This window comes from Microtus pennsylvanicus, chromosome 5 (assembly GCF_037038515.1).
Source record: "Microtus pennsylvanicus isolate mMicPen1 chromosome 5, mMicPen1.hap1, whole genome shotgun sequence".
NCBI lineage: Eukaryota > Metazoa > Chordata > Mammalia > Rodentia > Cricetidae > Microtus > Microtus pennsylvanicus.
The window spans coordinates 127,330,368-127,350,678 of record NC_134583.1 but is presented as its reverse complement, the minus strand read 5'-3'; the positions used below and the strand labels follow the sequence as shown (position 1 = coordinate 127,350,678).

The following is a 20,311-nucleotide window of genomic DNA, read 5'->3' as shown; positions in this document are numbered from 1 at the left end:
GGGAACAATGTTCTAACCTATCCAGGGCAGTCAGTCTGACAACAATGTTTACGTTGATGGTATATGATAAAAGAAAAGAGATCACACTGTTAAGAAGCTTCTGTGAATTCCTAAATTATCATCTTGAACTTTAAGGGGTCAGTTAATTCAGCCTTTTTAAAGATTAAGTTGAAAGCTAAGTTAGTGCAGAGGAAGGTGTGGAGACCTGAACCACTGTGAAAATAGCATGAGTCCAGATTGCTTGCTTTTGTAGCTCAGAATTTCCTACAATAATAAAGGTAGTTTTAGAAATTCCCATAGCCACTAACTAGTTGTCTCTCTCTCTGGTATGTTCAGGGGTTAAGGAAAAATATCTTAGGCTTTATAATTTCTCCTTTTCAAGCCTGTTTGTTGATATGACTCTAAATCAATCAGTTGCTGTTTCCACAGAATAATGCCAACATGAGCTCAAGCCCTCTCTCCTTGCTTCACCAAGAATTTCCTCACTGATAAAGATTAGTTAGCAGCATATACAGAGCAGGCTTCAGTGGATGCCACAGGTATCTCGAGATGAGAGGTGCCCTCTTTTCATGTATCCACCAGCAGGGCATAGGGGCAGCTATTTTTTACTTCATACAGGGAAGACACCATGAGGCAGATGATGAGGTCACATCATACTTCTCAGAATCAAGATGGAAGCTTCCAGACAAAGCTAAGTGCTAGTAGAGAAAGAAAACATAGAAGACTAGAGGCCTGCTGTAGGGAGTAATCTCCATGGGAGGATGTCTCACAGGTAGAGGAAAGGATGGCGTAGCAGCACACACCTAAAGACAAGCCCAGAAACGACAGGCAGCCTAGGCACGTGGGTGCAAGGATGCCAGAATGGAAGCATGAGCACTGTTTCCAGAGGCACAGTGAGAATGGAGTCCAGTGACACTCATTTATGACTGAGGGGTTTCTTGGAAGGCCACAATTCTGCCGTGTGGGTATTTCCAGAGAAGAGTGTTTTCTAACACGCGGGTGTTTCACGCAGAAACAGATCTAACAAAATCTAAGTCCTAAAAGAAACTTTAGGAAACACAATAAAAATCTTAATATCTTTGCTATAAGAATGTAAGGCCTGGACTGTGAATCAGAGATGGTTGGGACTTTGTAAATACTCAGAGATAACTGCTCTGAATGTCAGCCCTAAGGGCGTCTCATTTGCTTCCTCCTATCAATAGCTCATTAATGTCCGCATGCCAAGGAAATAGGGAATCCTATAGTAAGTCTATAGATGAAATTGAAACCAGTAAGGTTGTCAATATTCAAGGAGAAAGTAAAATTCTGAATGACCTCTAAATAATGGCAATGCAGAAAACAGAGAGAAAACGAAACGAGTTCCCAGATAAAATAGCTCATGTTTCTCATGTGCCTGAGCTAACTGTGTCCTCAGTCATAACAGCACAGCATTATCTCCAGAGAAGTGAATAAGGGAAAGGCTACCACCAGACTGTGTCCTCAGACATAACACCTCAGCAGTATCTCCAGAGAAGAGAGTAAGGGAATGGCTACCACCAGACTGTGTCCTCAGTCATAACACCTCAGCAGTATCTCCAGAGAAGAGAATAAGGGAATGCGCCTACCACCAGACTGTGTCCTCAGTCATAACACCACAGCAGTATCTCCAGAGAAGAGAGTAAGGGAATGGCTACCACCAGACTGTGTCCTCAGTCATAACAGCACAGCATTATCTCCAGAGAAGAGAGTAAGGGAATGGCTACCACCAGACTGTGTCCTCAGTCATAACACCACAGCATTATCTCCAGAGAAGAGAATAAGGGAATGGCTACCACCAGACTGTGTCCTCAGTCATAACAGCACAGCAGTATCTCCAGAGAAGAGAATAAGGGAATGGCCACCACCAGACTGTGTCCTCAGTCATAACAGCACAGCAGTATCTCCAGAGAAGAGAGTAAGGGAAAGGCCACCACCAGACTGTGTCCTCAGTCATAACAGCACAGCAGTATCTCCAGAGAAGAGAATAAGGGAATGGCCACCACCAGACTGTGTCCTCAGTCATAACAGCACAGCAGTATCTCCAGAGAAGAGAGTAAGGGAAAGGCCACCACCAGACTGTGTCCTCAGTCATAACAGCACAGCAGTATCTCCAGAGAAGAGAGTAAGGGAATGGCTACCACCAAGCTGTGTCCTCAGTCATAACACCACAGCAGTATCTCCAGAGAAGAGAGTAAGGGAAAGGCCACCACCAGACTGTGTCCTCAGTCATAACACCTCAGCAGTATCTCTAGGGATGAGAGTAAGGGAATGGCTACCACCAGACTGTGTCCTCAGTCATAACACCTCAGCAGTATCTCCAGAGATAGAGTAAGGGAATGGGGCCTACCACCAGGCTGTGTCCTCAGTCATAACACCTCAGCAGTATCTCCAGAGAAGAGAGTAAGGGAAAGGCCACCACCAGACTGTGTCCTCAGTCATAACACCACAGCAGTATCTCTAGGGATGAGAGTAAGGGAATGGCTACCACCAAGCTGTGTCCTCAGTCATAACACCACAGCAGTATCTCCAGAGAAGAGAGTAAGGGAAAGGCCACCACCAGACTGTATTATCAGTCTTAACACTACAGCAGTATCTCTAGGGATGAGAGTAAGAGAATGGCCACCACCGGACTGTATTATCAGTCATAAAACCACAGCAGTATCTCCAGAGAAGAGAGGAAAGGAAAGGCTCCGCCACCAGTGGAAATTGTAGTTAATTTGAGGAGACAAACAATGTGCCAGTGAACCGACACAAAAACAAGGGTTAGAAAAGAGTCCTGATAATGCAGAGTGATTCGTTAGTAACTAAAAGCACTAGCCCTAGGCAGTGGTATCAGTGGAGATCTGAAATGACAATAAAGAAGAAGATATGCAGACACGGAGGGGAGGGCTATGACAGAGGAAATATCTACTGTGAAGTGGACCTGACCTATGAACAGAAAGATGATCAATAGTTAGAGCAGAATGGAAAGGAGAAGTAGAGTTGGTAGACAGAGCAGAATTCAGTCACAGAGGACTTTGTCTTCAGATGGTATAGGAAAGATATGACGGGATCCAAACTTTAAAAGGCAAATTTTATATCTGTGTGGTGAATAGATTGTCAGAACCCTAAGTGGACAGAATGAGAAGAATGCAAGACAGCATAAGAAATGGTTACTAAAGGTTACTATGGAGAACAGACACAGAAAAAAAAAAAAGGTTCTAGATATTTTCAGAGGTGACGTCAATACATTTGGTGATGAGATAAATACAGTCTGAATGAACATAATTAATAAGATATGGAAGATATTGTTGATGGTATTTCAACAATCAAAGAAGAGAAGTGGAGGGTGCAGAAGACACGGGGATTTAGTTTGCCATTTTCAGTTCTGGTCCACGTCTAGATGCTTTCGAGTCTTCCATGTTGTGTCATCATCAAAAAGAACTTTGGATAGATGGATCTGGCTTTCTGAGCAGGGCCATGATTTACAAGGTGGGTCAATTTAAAAGTAGAGTATTTAGAGACTGGAGAGATGTACTTAAGACCATTGACTACTCTTCCATAAGACATTTCAATTCCCAGTGCCCAAAGGGAGCTCACAACCATCTGTAAATCCAGCTTCAAAAGATCTTCTGCTTTTTCTAGATTCCTTGGGCACAAGGCACACATATGAAATGTAGACATATATGCAGGCAAAATATCCATATATAAAATGAAATAATAGAATATTTAAGAAAAGTAGTTAGGATGTGGAAAAGAAAAAAGTGGTGCACTGGAAGAAAGGGTAAGATTAACCAGTGAGATAATAAGTTCAGACAAAAAGGACTGCATCCCTTGTCAATCACAAGTTAAGTATTCTCTGAATTGTAAAACTTCAAAAGCTGGTCAAACCACAAAGCCTAAAACGTGCCTCTAGGCTGCACACACGATGAAGGAAACAATCCCTCTGCCGTATCTTAAACACAATGCTCAATTCCAATCCCAGTTCCTTTTATTTTAAAGACCTGCCAATTAGTGTGATTTAAGGTGAAAGACAAACTGGCCTGGAAACAGATTACATAAATTTTAGACAGCACGGGTAAGAAAAGAAAAAAGAACAGAGACTGAATTAATTATCATTTTGTTTCAACTTATTCTTTTAGTAAGGAGGTTTCCATATATTAGAAAGAATATCTTGACTATTCACTACAAAACAAAACAAAACAAAAAAACCAAGATAATGTCTATGAATGGATTTGGAGAGCATGTAGTTAGCTGCATGGATGCATTAGTTTTTAAAACTGCAGAGAGAAATAGGGACACACTTTTCTGTCCCACTGATGCTACTGAAAAGAAGCATCTACTGGTCACACTCAGAGTGTGAGCTCTCATGCACACTGCTCTTTTCCACAGTGTGTCCCTGTTCCTGTGGTTCTGCTGGATGTATATAACAAGCAATTGATGAATATGTGTGGGGCAAATGAACAAACTGGAAATATTTTCTTGAGTTGCAGATTTAGATATTCATGGAAACCTAGAATGGCTAGATAAAAAAAATAGCTGGATGTCCTTCCAATTATACAATCCTAAAATTGCATGTACCTGAATTCAATGTGCAAAAATCCTAAGTCAGTTCATTGTTGCTCAGTGTTAAGAATATTTTTCTCCTAACAACTAAAGCCACGGTAGAAGATAAGAACTGTATATTGAGTATTCACTAAGTGGTTTCCACTTTTTTATTATCCTGGCATGTTGCATCTCTTAAGGTGTCACAAAATGATCTGCTAGAACAGATATTATGCTAGACTATACAACCTCCGGGATCCTTTCCTAGTTTGTGTGTCTCTGACATGAGAGGAAGAATAGAATTTTCCAAAAATAACTAAAGTTCTTCCTGCAAGACCAGCTCAGGATTAGAAGCAGAATCGTCGATGAGAATCAGTGTTCTTTCCTTGCCTTCCACTGCAGATGCGGGAGGTGCTGTGCTGGCCACCAGGAAGTTCTTCCAAGCAACAAGTGCAATGCTCCTTTCAGAGGTGTGCACAGGTTACAACTATTGTTCTCATGAAATGTTTCTCTGAACAAACAAGAGACTGATATCCAAGTCATGTATAGATGAACAAAAGAACACAGAAAAGGTGATGTTCCCTTTTTCGTTCCAAGAACATCAAAGGGAAACAGGACAGTCTGTCAGGGCTCAGCAAATCATTGCACCTCAGCCCACCTGTCACTCAGACACCCTGTCCCTTGTGAGCTTTCTCTGGAAAACTGCATTCAGTGGGACTCTGTTGCTCAGTTCCCTCTAGTATTTCTAAGGCACAGCGGCAATACTTGATGGAGAGCTTACCTAAAATAGCACTTAGGCTCTGATCTCTGTTCATCCAAAGCAACATGGTCACAGATGGATGGGTCAATCTCTATACTGTTTGTCTTCATGCTCATCCAGCTACCTAACCTTTCCATTTGTAGGAAACAGCATGCCTTGTTAGCCTAACTATAGTTTCCCCAGTTTTTCAATTATGACTCCCATTTTCTCTGCAAAGCAATGTAGCTATTACTTAAGTCTGAGAACCTCTACATCCTTGGGTAATGTGTAAGCTAACGCTTTTCATTTGTGCATGTATGCACACATACATCTGTATGGAAAATAATGTTAGTCTGAGATCCATAAGAAAAAAATGATAATGAAGCAACTACTTAATCTTTCTTCTTCTTAAAATATGCCATTTCTTTTAGCCTTGGAGTTTGCAGCTGAATTAGAGTCTACTAGTAAAGAAGGAACTGTATTTGAGTTTCAAAAGCTTGAAAGAGGCAAAAATTAGTCAACCGTTTTATAAGAAAACATTGATGATAATGACATGGTCAAGTCATTACAAAACACTCCCATAGCCTTCAAGAAAACACACAAAGGACAATTTCTGAATGAATTCATTATTTGCTGTAGTAATTTCTCAGCAATTTCAATAGCTGACATTTATCCACTTGCAAGTGCAAATTATTCCTTTTCTCCTGAGAATTATATTGATGGACAGGCGTAAACAGAAATCTTCATCCCTGTCTAAGTTCAGGAAACATTCTTATCAACATCCTTTAAATGAAGACAATACCATCTTCAATGCTTAGTTTAAAAATAATATTTAATGTTTTTAAGTTAGAAGAGAAAAACAATCAGTATCATTTTACAAGAAGAAATTCAGTAAGAATATAATTATTTTGTAGGCTCTACAAATTTTCACATATTTTATTTTTAAAAATGAATTTGGCATGTGGTATTTATGGAATGTGCATGGTGCTTGATTTATTTCATACTAGATATTGACAAATTCAGGGTTATTAGCATATCCTCCACAGTAGACTTCTACCATTAATTTATGGTGAATACATTTGGTTTTCCACACTTGAAGTATAATGCTACTATTCGTGCTACATTCAACTTGATAACCTCAAATTTTCATTGAAGATTTTGAGTGATGATAGTTGTTCTTGACTACAGATCCTAAAGTGGATTCACAGCAATTTTTTTTTCTAACTTGGGCATTTTCCTTCAAGACTGCCAAGACAAGTTGTTCCTTTGAGAGTAAGTGTGTCTGTCTCTAGACTGAAACCTTGACAGCTCAGATTGCATAGTCAAATGCAAGGAAGGCTAAATTTCTGGTTTTGTTTTTGTTTTTCATTGAAAACAGATTCTCTTCTCATACAATAAATCCTGATTATAGCTTCCCCTCCCTCAGCTCCCCACCCAGTTTCTCCCCACCACCAACCATCTCTCCATATCCACTGCTTTTCTGTCTCTTATTAGAAAAGAACAGGCTTCTAAGGGAAAACAACCAAACAAGTTGAAATCCTCTCAGATCTCTTGGTACCATGCTCCCCTTGCAGCCCATAGAGGCTGATTTTCTTTTCCTTTATGAGAAAGCAAACAATAAACTCTTCCTAGTCTCAGCACCAGGAAAGTTCTCAGCAGGAAGCTCACAAAAGCAGTAAGAAGCATACAGACCTAATCCCACAGTCAAGGATAAAGAGAAGAGTGAGAGGGTCAGGTACAGGCTACACTTGCTACTTTCTTCTCTGGAGACTTGAAGGAAAGGAATAAACTAAACCATTTGTTTATGGGGAATTTACCAACTCAGATTAAGATGATTCCTAAAACCTAATGACAGAGCCGGGCGGTGGTGGCGCACGCCTTTAATCCCAGCACTCGGGAGGCAGAGGCGGGCGGATCTCTGTGAGTTCGAGACCAGCCTGGTCTACAAGAGCTAGTTCCAGGACAGGCTCTAAAACCACAGAGAAACCCTGTCTCGAAAAACCAAAAAAAAAAAAAAAAAAACCTAATGACAGAGCCAAGAAACAATGTGTCATCTGGTTAAAAAATAAGTGAGTTTTAAGACTTACTTTCTTCTTTGTTGGTACAGTCTCACTCCCTCCTTAAAAGGCAATTCTTCCTTCCACAGACTAAAATAGGCCTTGAAAATGAAAGGGACCACCTGCCAGCTCAACCATAGCACCTTGAAGTGACATTTAGTTTCTTTTTAATCCTGTCTCCGTTTACATGCCCCCATCCTTGGCTCTAATACAGTTTTCTGAGTACTCTGTACATTGCTGAATTCTAGCCTCAGGTCAGACTTTTTACGTTCATTAGCGTGCCTCAGACCACTTGTAGCATCCTTCCTCCAAACATCATCTCCGTGCCACCTGCTGCAGGAAGACCATTGTTCAGCATCACACAGTCGGCATCTTCTAACACACACTGCTTTGGGTTAATCTAAAATCCTTGTACTGACTGTCATCTGCCATAGGTCTGGAACCACGTTACAACCACCCTCTTTGTGCTCCTCACAGTACCTAAAGCATTAGCAGTCAAAATGCAGGAGCTCCATTGGCACATCCAATTAACTCCTGTGCACTAATACTTTGAATAAGGTATTTGATATAGCTGTGTTTTAAAGTCAGTATATTGGTAATTTTTAAAAAATCCACATATTTAGGATTGAGCTGAATAATTTGGTGGAGCAATTTAGGACACGGCCTGAAATGTAACATTCTGTCAACAAATCCAGATTATTATTTAACAGGAAATGGATAATAAATAATTACATTGAAAATTTTCTCAAGTTCTCCCTTAGGCTAGTATAGCCATTTTCTTGAAAGAAACTCCTTATGACTTTAAAGATTATTTACATAACCTTCTTGTAAAATAATATGTTTGCAAATGTAACTATTTTACCTTGTGCTAATGAGGCTCTAAGAGACTGACAACGTTTTAGCATGTTTCAACCTAAAAGTGACAATTCTATAGTTTTGAAACAAACAAACCGAGAAAAGTCTTTATCAAGGTGGCTGAAGATAGGACATGGCATCAGGATATCAACTCTCTCTCAGATGACAACCAGAAGCCTTCCACTAAAATTCTCACTCCAAGTGTTGGTCTTATTGGTAATTAAGGGCCTGCGAAAAGCTGAGATCCAGCTTTTTGCCATTGTGAATGCTTTCATCTGTACTTTAGCTAGCCCCAGCCACAAATAACTATTTAATAGAACATGAAGCCTGAAATTCTTTCTCTTTGAGGTACTTGCATACAAGAAATATCTAGCCTTTGTCAAGAACCTACATCATGACATAAATCCCTCAAGATACATTCTTACTCTGATCCTTGTCCTCATGGAGGAACTAGCCTGCATGTTCTGAGCTCCATTACATATTTGCTTTGCTGAGATGAACAATATAAACTGTTTCGATTTCATCTCATTGTTTATCATTCATTTGTTTGTTCATTTATAAATGTTACAAACTGTTCTTATTTCACTTGTATTTTAAATGCGCTCTGACAATGACCTCCTAAGACACTTAGTCCCTTTGTGCTTTTGCTCCATAACAGATCTGATCTCATCTCTCTTTAGCATTCATGAAGACACAGTCTCAGGGGTTTCTCCCTTCTTGGCTATTTCTCTTTCATCAACTCTAATGGAGTCCCTGGTCATCTTCATTCATTTTCCAGATTCTCTTATAGTATTAAGCCTACAGCATATCTTTAACTACTCCCAAGTTCCTTATAGCTGCAAATACGGATTAGCAGCCTAGGTTACTCCCTTGATCTTTGAATGAATACCCATGACACCTATAGGTCATATATAATGGGGCTGTCATAGAATCATAAACAACTTATTTAGAGCTGATCTTAGGATCTGCTAACGTGAACCTAACCATCCCTACAGAGCAATTTCCATCTCTCATATACGAATTCAAAGTCAAGGTTGCCTGGCTTGTGGATCCTTCTATTCTTTTCTGTCTTTCCTGACTACATATTTTGCTGCCTATGAGATAGATGATATAAAGATATTCAAAAAGTGGGCTGGTGAGTAATGGCTGAGGAAATGGAGAAGAGAATGCAAAACCACTCAGAAGAACGTGCCCCAACCTTCTCCACTGAAGACCTGTTCATTAAAAGGATAGGGAGCTGTCCTTACCACAAGTGCCTGACTGGCAGAGGTGTGTGTTTCATGGCCACGAGGGCGCCACCCCAGTCTAGGAACCAGACATTGTACTCTTCATCAAAGATCTGGAACAACAACAATAACAGCAATCACAGCAATGCCTCACATTTGCAGTGCTTAACAGTTTGCAGTCTTTCATATGCATGGTATTGTTTAGATTCTAGGGTTTCCAGGGGCTCTTGCAGACAGTTGACAAGTATCTGAATTTCCTAGATGAGAAACTGGACTCACAGAGAACAAACAGCTCTCCCTATCCCACTCAAACGGCACACTGAGGACCTTTCCCACGAGCCATGCAAATCAATATACTACATGAAGGTGAGGCGATATGGTGCATGCTCAACTAGCTAACCCTTCCTCCCCCCCCCAAAAAAGAGTGTGATTTCAAAGAGATTTTCCTATCCTTGCATCTTTATTAGTTACTTTTCCGATGTCTGTTTTTCTGCTGTTTTAACGTTTATTTGTCGAGGACTCTAAAGAGAACTTCTCCAGACCCTAGAACAATGGAACATTTGGACATAGTCGCTACTTCCTAGAATCTTCTACAGGTTGGAAGAAGACCCAGCTTTTGGTGCCCATCAACTACCTTTTATAAATATTCATTATAATATAGTCTTCTTGAGCCTTAAGACAAATCAGTACCTGGACTATGTATTTAACCAAATTTTATTAAGCTATCCATTTGCTGGTCCACTAATTCAATGAGTCATATCTCCATCTGTCACAGATATGTATTAAGCACCAGCAAAATACAAGAGTCTCAACAAAGATGTTTTCAAATCTAGTTCCATGTATATCAAAGTGTATGGTTCTATGGTTCTAGCTTGAAGCAGGGATAGTATTTATTCAACAAAGATACCCAATTTCAGAATTCATGAAGAAAACAGATATTCAGAATTCTTCAAGTACTTAACCCTGGTGTTGGCTCATGTGACCGAGTGCAGAGGTTAGGATAGTGACCTGGAGAATTTACTAGGAGAGGGTAAGCAGGGGTTGGCAGATGGGAAAAGGGAATGAATAGAAATATCGTGATCTCCTGCATATATGCTCAAATGAACACAGAGAAGAAGTAAGCTTCTCAGTCCTAAAACTCCAATTTCTTATTCTTCACATTTATCTTTCAGTAAAGAAAACTGCCCTACTAATGGCCACTCTTAGCACTCAAATAACTTAAGGTTATAATTCATGTATGTTCCAAACATGATGGAGAGGCAGAGTCTGCAATTCTGGTCAGTGAGTTGGTCTGGGATAAGCCGTGTAACGGGGATGCAGGACTGAAGCCAGGGAGGAGCAGAAAGTGGTATTCAAACTTCCTCCTTGATACTGTCAGCCAGCTGTCAACTTTCCCCTGGTAGGCATTGGCATGAAAAGTAGAAGCTTGGGAAGTTAGAGAAACAGGGGGGAAAGCAGGATGGTAAAGGTGCATGGAAGGAACACAGCATTGGTTTCCTGGCCAGCTGATATTTTTCTTTAGGTTCCTGGATAATGATTGTTCTTTAAACTGGATGAGTTTGTTCTCCATCTCCAGACCTCTTTAGGCCCTTGCAATAAATTATCTTATATTTTGAAAGTTGGCACATATTCATATGTCTGTTCCCTAGTCACTTGATTATAGCCTTTGGAGCAAGATTTGTCATAGTCTTCATTGCCCCCCTGTGTAGTACTTAAAATAGCGGTTGCATCTGTTAAGTACCTGGTAACTGTTTCAGTGGTGGTGGTAGGGACAGAGATAGCAATACTGGTAGTGAAGATGCCAGACTTTATTTGGTCATCCAAATTGGAACTTTACTGGCAAGACAGCTAATGGCTAATGGTGAATTCACCTGAATCAAGACATTCAGAGCCTTTCCTTTTTCTTCCCCAGTAGAAATCTTATTCTTTTTAAGACAGTAAAGTATCACCTCTAATTATTCATTCTTTCCAGTTTTCCCAGTAGAACCAACTCTTTTTTTTTTTTTTGGTTTTTCGAGACAGGATTTCTCTGTGGTTTTGGAGCCAGTCCTGGAACTAGCTCTTGTAGACCAGGCTGGTCTCGAACTCACAGAGATCCGCTTGCCTCTGCCTCCCAAGTGCTGGGATTAAAGGCGTGCACCACCACCGCCCGGCTAGAACCAACTCTTTACTCTTCTTTTATTTTCCTTGATAAGACCAGTAAAATAATAAAATCAACCCAAACTATATTTCATTTTATGTGAAATTATTTTCTTCATTTAAGCTTTGAACCCTTTAAAGCTTGTGGACATCAACTATGTATGTGTTGACTAATATAGTAGTCACACAGTAAGACAAAATTCAGCTCGAACTCAGCATACATCAAATACACAATGGCTGTGTGGGACATTGCTATTACCACTCCAAGAACTATTGCCTGCAACACTGAATCGATTTTTCTTTTAGACATATATGTATTAAGCTGTCTCATGTTTACTGATGGCTGGGTCTATTCAATTCTCAAATTATCATTGACTTCCATGCTTCTTCTGGTTTCAACATTCTAATCTTTTCCCTTTTAGATAAAGAAGCAGATCGAGAACGCTGATGAGGGAGGATTGCTTGCCAAGATTCCTTGGCACCCTAACGACAGAAACAGCTTCATCAATGTATTCCTAGGAACCAGAACAACATTGAGCATCCAAAGCCTGTTACATATATACTGCTGAAGAGATGCCATACCATTCAGAGCAAGTATAGGGTTTCCTCTTGCAGGCCCGGGTATCTTCTCACCCACCATTACCCCTAGAGACTGCCTGCTAGACCCAGTACTGGAGAGCTAGTCAAATATTTATTGACTACAAAGTCATAAGGAGTCTAAGAATCAACAGGAATGGAAGATGTTAGCAGAGTTTACTCTGAATGTCTCCCCTTTCCCCTGAATTGTCACACTTACCTGTCTCCATGTGTTGCCCCCATCAGAGGAGATGAACACACCAATGTCTGTATAGGAGAGTTCTGAGCCAATGTTACCTGAAACATAAGCAGATTGTTTGGAACTGTGAGGCGGTTTACATTTTAAGTGTGTTCATGGTTGGAGGAGGAGTAAAGGTTCCCCAAAAGATGCTCACAGTTTTTTTTTTTTGTATACACTCTTTCTTGAGGTCACCTAAAAATAAAAACCCAACAGGGGAAGAAAACTCATCATGAGAAAAGTAAGTAAACAGTAGGACACAACTGCGTCTTTAGCTGTTGGGCCCAGGGACTGAATATTGATGAACTCACTCACTCTCACTCCCCATGCTTTGTCCGATAGCTCCAGACTGGAATGCAGCGAAGAAGGCAAGAGCAGGAGAGTGTGCATAAGTATAGAGGATGGCAACAGAGATCCCCTGCTCAAGTATAACATTAGCCTAAGGAGAGCAAGTGGGGTGTGTGTGTGTGTGTGTGTGTGACTTATCTCTTCACAGATTGCCTTGAAAGTACTGGTATGCAGTGGGTTAAAAAAGGGAAGGAAGGTACAGGAAGTTGGGAGAGGAAAGTGGCAGGGATATAAAGAAGGAATGGGAAGAGGGGAGTATAGATTTGATTAAGCGATATTATATAGTTATGAAATCCTCAAACAATAAGAAGGATGTTTAAATATGAGGGGGCTCATTGGGAAGAAGGGCTTCATGAAGGGGATGATGGTGATGAGAGAGGGTAATGGGGAGGAAAAGTAAGCAAAATATGACATAGACATGTTTAAAATTGGCATAATAAAGTTTATAACCTTCAAAAAGAAGTAAAATTATATAAGAAAAGAAGATAGTTGGGACAAAAGAGATGATCCAAATGGTTAATTAAATAACTCACTGCCAAGCCTTAAACACTAAATTGGATCCCCAAGATCTACTGACGGAAGGAGAAGGAACTTCCTCAAATTGTTTTCTGACCACCACCACACACACACACACACACACACACACACACACACTTGTGACTTGAGTGCAAACACAGATATACAAAATAAACAGATATAAAAAATAGAAAGATACCATTCCTTTGCTTTTATTTCCCTAGCTTTACTAACGGATAGTCTCCTCATAGATGCTACACCAATGCTCCACACAATACTCTATAATTGTGGAATGACTGCTGTGTAAATAAAGAACTGAATGATGTTCTTAAGTTAATGTGCACTTGGAGACATGTTAAAAATGAAGAAAGTACCCTGCACATGTAAGAGTTTATCATATTGGTTGATTTTTTTTCATTAAACATAGCAAGGAGGGAATGTTAGCTCCCACACATCTGTAACCTAAATAAGAGCACAATAAAAATGCAATAATGAAAATGTTAATTGAGCTCCTGACATTTAATACTTCAAAATGAGAAATTAAAGCTGGCTACGGCTTGTCAAGCTCCCATCAGCATCAAGGAGCACACAGCTAGCCAACTTGTTTTGACACACAGGCTTCCAAAAATAACCCCAGTGCCTAGGGCTTGGAAAAGGAGAGGGGAAGAGCTCCGAAGCCACTATAGATATCCGTATGGAAATTCATCTCTTCAGGCACAGGACTAAGGGAAAACAGCCAAAGAGAAAAATAAAACAAGTAAGGTTGTGAAGATCACAGTCCCATGGTTGCTACCAGGAGAACTGTGGTAAAAAGGAATTGGAAGCCATCTGTGCTGTCAAGAAAATAAAGTGTGGTAATCCATTAGATATTTGGTAATGTCCACTAAGGAAAACAGGAGAGAGGGAAAGGTAGAGCTGGCTACATATTTGCTATGCCAAGCATGGTCCCTCAGAATCTACGCTACTGCCTCTTAACCTCCTTAGACATTGGCTCTGATATTGTTAGCCTTTCTTCTAAAGCTTCACCCTGCTGATTGGGCAGTTTGGTGGTGATAAGAAGTCCACTTCATAGAGTCTGTTTTCAGAAGGATCTTCCATCATCTGAAGAGTACCCCGAGAAATACACAGCTAATCACAGGGACCAGAAACTAGGTTCCCAGATCAAGAAACTGGGTAGAGCTTTTCTAGTATGAGCTTATGCTGGGCCGTGTTCTTCAGTCATTTTATTTTCTAAATTATTTATCTATTTATTTTACACATCAACCACAGTTTCCCCTTGTCTCCTCCTGTTTCTTCCCCCCCTCCCTTCTACCCTCACCCCATATCCATTTCTCCTCTGTCTTCATTGAGAAAGAGGCAGGCCTTCCATGGGAGTCAACAAAGTCTGGCATATCAAGTTGAGGCAGGACCAACCTCCTTTGCGTTGCGCAAAGCATCCCACCACAGGGAATAGGTTCCCAAGAGCCAGTTTATGCATTAGGGACAGGTCTTCTCCCACTGCTGGGAGCCCCATAAAAGACCAAGATACACAACTCTCACCCAGATGAAGAGGGCCTAGGATAGTCCCATGCCTGTTTCCTAGTTGTTGGTTCAAAGTCCATGAGCTCCCACAAACTCAGGTCAGCTCTCTCTGTGGGTTTCCATCACGACCTTGAAGCCCTTTGCTCATATAATCCTTCCTCCCTCTCTTCAACTGGACTTCCAGAACTCTGCCCAGTGCTTGGCTGTGGATCTATGTATCTGCTTCAATCAGTTACTGGATGATGACAATTATCTGATCATAGGAGAAGACCAATTCAGGCACCCTCTCCACTATTGCTAGGAGTCTTAACTGGGGTCATCCTTGTGGGTTCCTGGGAGTTTCCCTGGCACCAGATTTCTCCCTAATCCCATAAAGGTCCCCTCTATCAAGATGTCTCTTTCATTCCTCTCCCACTCCCAGTCTTTCAGCAGCTTGGTAGGCAACTGTAACAGAAAAAACGTGGGTAATGTCAGTGAAGGACGACCTGAGTTTTCCTTGGCTAAGTAGAAGGAAGGTTAGGCAGAGTGGTTGCTGAACATCCTGGAAGGTAGGGCAGCTGTGCTACCCGAGGGGCATCCAGAAAGCAGGACCGGGCCATGAGACAGGAAATAAGGGTTTCTTACCGGCAGTTAGTTTGTAAACAAACAACTTTCTATTGACATTTGAGGGGGCTTTATTCAGCATTCTTTTCTCTGTTTCCTGTCATCGCAAGCATTCTCTGCTCTCTAACACTTGTGAAATAAAGAGAGAGAATTCTGGACCACCATGGGTTAGAAATGCATATGGCTTCTCCAAGTGGTAGCAGAAGGGCGCTGAATAGACAAGTGGGGCAAGACCAGGTATGGACAATCGGAGTTTAGAGGAAGCAGGGCACAGGTGCCATGGAGGTGGCACAGTTAGGGGCTTGCGGACTGGTGTTTGATGGTTACAAGATTAACCACTATTCTAGAGTGAGAAAGAGAGTGGGCTTGGTTATGGTGCTGCCTCCCTCTTGTCCTCTGTTTCAGAATGTGTGGACTGAAGGGGACTGTCATTGTCTCATCTTTCCCACTGCTGTATAATCAAGGAACATGCCCACAGTGTAAGGTGCTCTGAGCTATAAGGATGTAAATTCTTCACTAGCAGTGGGAGACAATACTTTGGATATTGGGAACTCTAGTGCTTCTGCTTACTGAAAATAACTACCAAATTCTCCAGAGCTGTCCTCAATAAGAGGTAGAAAGGAATCTCAAGGCATGCATTCATCCACAGCTTCCTTGAAACCGGTTCTCAGGTCACTATGGAAAGAGGGTGTGACTAGGGAGGAGTGGAAGTCAGGGCCCGGATCTATCTTCAGGCAGATAGCAGGCATAGGGGATAAATATAAGGAAGATATCTAAAGGACACTCCCCCTATCTTGCACAATAGTGACTTACCAATTATTTTCCCGAGGGGAGGGAAAATTATCTCCCACAGAAACCAGGCCAACAAAGTAAGCTGGAAGTAGAAGTCGGGATGCTAGTTCCAGGTCTTGTCATTTATATCTTAGCTCTCCTGATGCTCCATGGCTGACAAGAAGCCTCAGGAGTTTGTGGGCAATGGAAAATAATTGATAAATTATGGTAACATGACCAAATATTCAAAAGTAAATATTTAATTTCTGAATATCTGCTAACTCATTAAAGACATAACAGTAGACTAACTTAGAAGTGTGTGTGATCAACACCATCTCCCCTACTCTGAGTATTTTTTTTAGTCTTATAAGCGTGGTCTTCTCTCTCTATTCTTGAAGTATCTTCCTAAGGAAGATAACAGGTTCTGTTTTATAGATGAGGACATGAAGCTCAGAAGTTAAAAAACTAAACCAAATGCAAATCGAGTAAGTGTCAGAGTTCAGCCTAGAGAGCTGGATAACAGCGTTCCTGAATTTCACTGCGTGCATAATGTATGTATATAATTACGGGTCCTATTGGAGGAGAAAAACTTCCTTCTTCTGACGCAAGAACAGCTTTAACGTCAAGGATCAGGGTGATAATAGGTGTCTTATGCAGAGCAGCCGATATGTCCTGAGTGTCTGGAAGCATTTGAAATTCATTCCTTCATGCAGTGCTGCAATTCAGCTCTGTTAGCATCATCGTCCCCACTTTGCCAATCAAAACACAAAAGTTCAGAGTGTTTGAGCAATACCAGGCTATCATCAGAAGCATCTAAGCACTGAATGACCACTCTTTTGCTGTATAGCATCTGCTTTAGCATTTGGGTTTCTGTAGACTTTGATGAGAGGCAAATAGGTTAAGGGTCCCTGACCTTGAAAAACTACCTCCCGTGGACTATGGGTGTGGCTATCACTCTCCAAGCTAGGGACAGAGTGCAAGAGCCTACACTCATCTCACTGTTCGGTGCTGCTGCAGAGAATAGTGTTACTTAGTCATGACGGATCTTGTCCACGCTTATTGAAGAGAAGCTGCCTGTGATAGCAGTAAGCTGGAGCAGCCGTCAGGCTGATTAAAGTGCTCGAAGGCTGTTAGTAATTGAAAGTTCATCGGATTGGAGCTTTGGAGATAGAATCCATGTCTAGAAGAACAGGGGATCCAGATACAAGTGTTGGATTGGTGGAGGAACACTATATCCTCGGAAAGTCACAGTGAATTTATCTGCTTTCATTAGAGAGAGGGGTGGGGGGAAAGCTACCTGCCAGCAGAGCCATAAGTTCTAAGATTAGAAGCCGGTCTTGCTTTATGGCAACAAAGCAATCCTGAAAAGGTGTATTCAAATCAAATGCATGCTAATCAAGGCACATCCCCCAGAGACTCCGTTTTCATCTGAGAGCTGCTTTATCATCACTTCTGATTGATGTTCAGTGGACAGTGGCTCCAACAATGCAACCTGAAGTTTTTCTGCCCTTTCCCCAGGCTCTCTGCCAAGTGCTTAATCACGTGTAAACAAACCTTCACATGTGCCAGAGACCTCCTGATTAAAAACAGCTCTGGGGTGAAAGCCTCCGTGAAGTATCTTCTGTGGGAAGAGAAAACTGCCCTACCTGCTATTTGGAGAGCTGGGAAGTTCTTACTGCAGCTTTCTCAGACTGAGAATTCCCGGCTGCACTCTCTCTGATCAGTCAGCAGACTCTGACAGGAATGCTAGCCTTTCACTAGCCTCAGAGGACAGCTCTGGGACTGGGGGCAGGAAGAATTAACCTAGAAGCTAAGCCTGTCTAAGGCTCTTTGGAACCTAGTTTTTGATAAAGAGCTTTGAGGACAGAGGAAACTTTCTCATTTTCTGGGGACTTTGCATCTAATGCTCAGAAGAACCCATGACCCACACATAAGCTACAAACCTTAGTCAGGGAACATCCCTTACCTGTGGCCACCACAAGTCCGGGGGCTGTGTCCTTGCTAGAGATTCTTCCAGAGGAATATGGGTTTTCAGAGAGCTGCAGATGCAGGTGTAAGGAACAGAAGGGCTAAAAGAAAAAAGAAAATCATTTCATTCTAGGAAAGTCCGGCCATACCCACACCTCTGCAATAAAGGAGGGGCTTGCAGAAGGAATCATCTGGGAACAGCAACGGTTTGGATCCTGAACTTCAGACCCATCTGTCTGATGTACCCAGTACCTCACTTTAGAAGCTGTCCCAAGCATCACTCACAGTTTCTTCCTCTCTTGCTCTCATTCAATATCAAATGCCTGCTCCTCTTTTCTGCGGTCAATTTAGCCTTCAAGGTCTAATTCATGGTTGGCTTTAAGAGGCCCCTAGTTCTTTCTTTAACAAAAGATGACAAATGTCCCTCCCGATCTGTTGGTAACCATCAAATCCTGCTTATTAGAGCTCTAAGAGACCACCAGGGAGAAAGAAGGGAGGAAGCTGCATGATGTAGTCCAGGTCCTCAACTAGTTTCTTAAGCTGTCGTCTAATTCTGTGTATTTGTATATTTTGATCCTGCTTATAATTATATTTAAAATAATTTAAGACATTACCGAAAATTCACTGGACACTGAAATGTTTTCCATACCCTTTCCTATGCCCACTATAAAAGGGGTGTGGGAATATATATATATATATATATATATGTCTACAGAATGAAAAGAACTATGATGAAAGACACATACAGATACAGAGAAAATTAGGTGAAGAGAGTAAGATGAAGTCATTACTAAGGTGTAGTAGAAAACAGAGAATAAATCAACCAATATTTCTGTGAACTGTTCCAGTGCGTAGGTAGTCATTTGTGTGACATCTCTTGTATCCAAACCAAAGCCACAGCAAAAATAAATACATCAAAGTGTGGAACTGGACTTAAAATTATAAAATGGTGGTGGCTCTGCCTGACCTAGACTTGACTACATCTCTAGATTTAACACAGTGTCTAGAAGGCACCTGGCTGATGCATCTCTTTGCATACATGGCAGAAGACAACTTTTAGCTGAGGATAAACACAGTCTCATATCTGAGATCTTAGAATGGCTTCCAGTGTAAGCATTTACTAACAGGGAACTGATGGCTGTATTATTACTATTTATCTTTCTTTACTACTTTAAGTTGAGGTGCCTTGGGGCAGAGACATCATCTTACAACACTGTTTCCTCCACACTGCCTGCCTCAATATTCTGCATAGCAAGGACCCTCAAAAGCTAAAAGGTTAACTGGTCATCCTGTGTAGACAGTCCTTTCTGAGCATCCTGGGTTTTCAAAGTATTCTTTGTTTACTCTGGCATCAGTTCAGCACTGAACAAACTGGCAGTTAACAGATGGGTTAACCCTACTGAGTACTGTGTGGGACCGTTTACTAATAAGTGCAGGCTCATTCTCCACTTCTTCATTCTAACATCAGCTGTAAGACATTGCCTATTCTAAATGAAAACCATGCAATCCACAGAGTGTTCCATACAGTTGGTGTAGTGGTCTGTTCTTCCAACATTGCATCGAAATCAAGTTCTTAAGATATAATACTGGAAGGACACCTTGAAGCAGTATCCCCAGGGAAGCAACCTGCCCTGGGAACTCCACATGGGACGTGATAACTGACCAGTAAGCAGTGCACTGGGCTTCCTCTCAGGTCCACATCTGGAGCTTGGAGTAGTCGCCAATCCCTGCCTTTGTTGTAAGTGATGTACGTCTTCACCTGGTCATCCACCTTCTTGTTTGCCAGGAATATGCCCTTGATACCTGCTACCTAGGAAAAAGGTGAGAGATGGAGAACCATGTTGGGCAAAAATGATGGTAGCCTTGGAGAAACCCTGAAAGAATCACCAGCATCTTCCACCGGGTATGAGGGGTACAAAAGAAGAAAAGGAACACAGTAAGGAATGCCATATTCCCCAAGGTCCCTGTTCACCTTTGCACCTACACCAAATTCCTACACACACACCCCTTACCCATCAGATTTCCCCCACTTTGCCTGTCTTTGTTCTTTGTTCCATAGAATATTATCTTTAATTAATTATCAGCAGTTCCCCTGATAACAACCAAAGGATTGACCCCTTCCAGAGGCAGCTGGTTTAGCTCAAGCGATTCCACGTGTTTGGCATCACCAAGGGAGCACTCTTTGTGGGGGCAGCCCACTTTGCCTCTTAGA

The 20,311-nt window shown here is 41.5% G+C and overlaps 1 protein-coding gene across 1 annotated transcript in view; it reads right to left on the bottom strand.

Moving 5' to 3' along the window:
* Sorcs3 (sortilin related VPS10 domain containing receptor 3) overlaps positions 1-20,311 on the bottom strand; it is a 648,362-nt gene that overhangs the window by 80,960 nt on the left and 547,091 nt on the right. Inside the window, exons 10-13 of the mRNA XM_075974355.1 lie at positions 19,763-19,909; positions 18,098-18,200; positions 12,355-12,431; positions 9,441-9,532 (exon numbers count right to left, since the gene is read on the bottom strand). Of these exons, the coding sequence (XP_075830470.1) occupies positions 9,441-9,532; positions 12,355-12,431; positions 18,098-18,200; positions 19,763-19,909 (419 nt within the window). The remainder of the gene's footprint in view (positions 1-9,440; positions 9,533-12,354; positions 12,432-18,097; positions 18,201-19,762; positions 19,910-20,311) is intronic.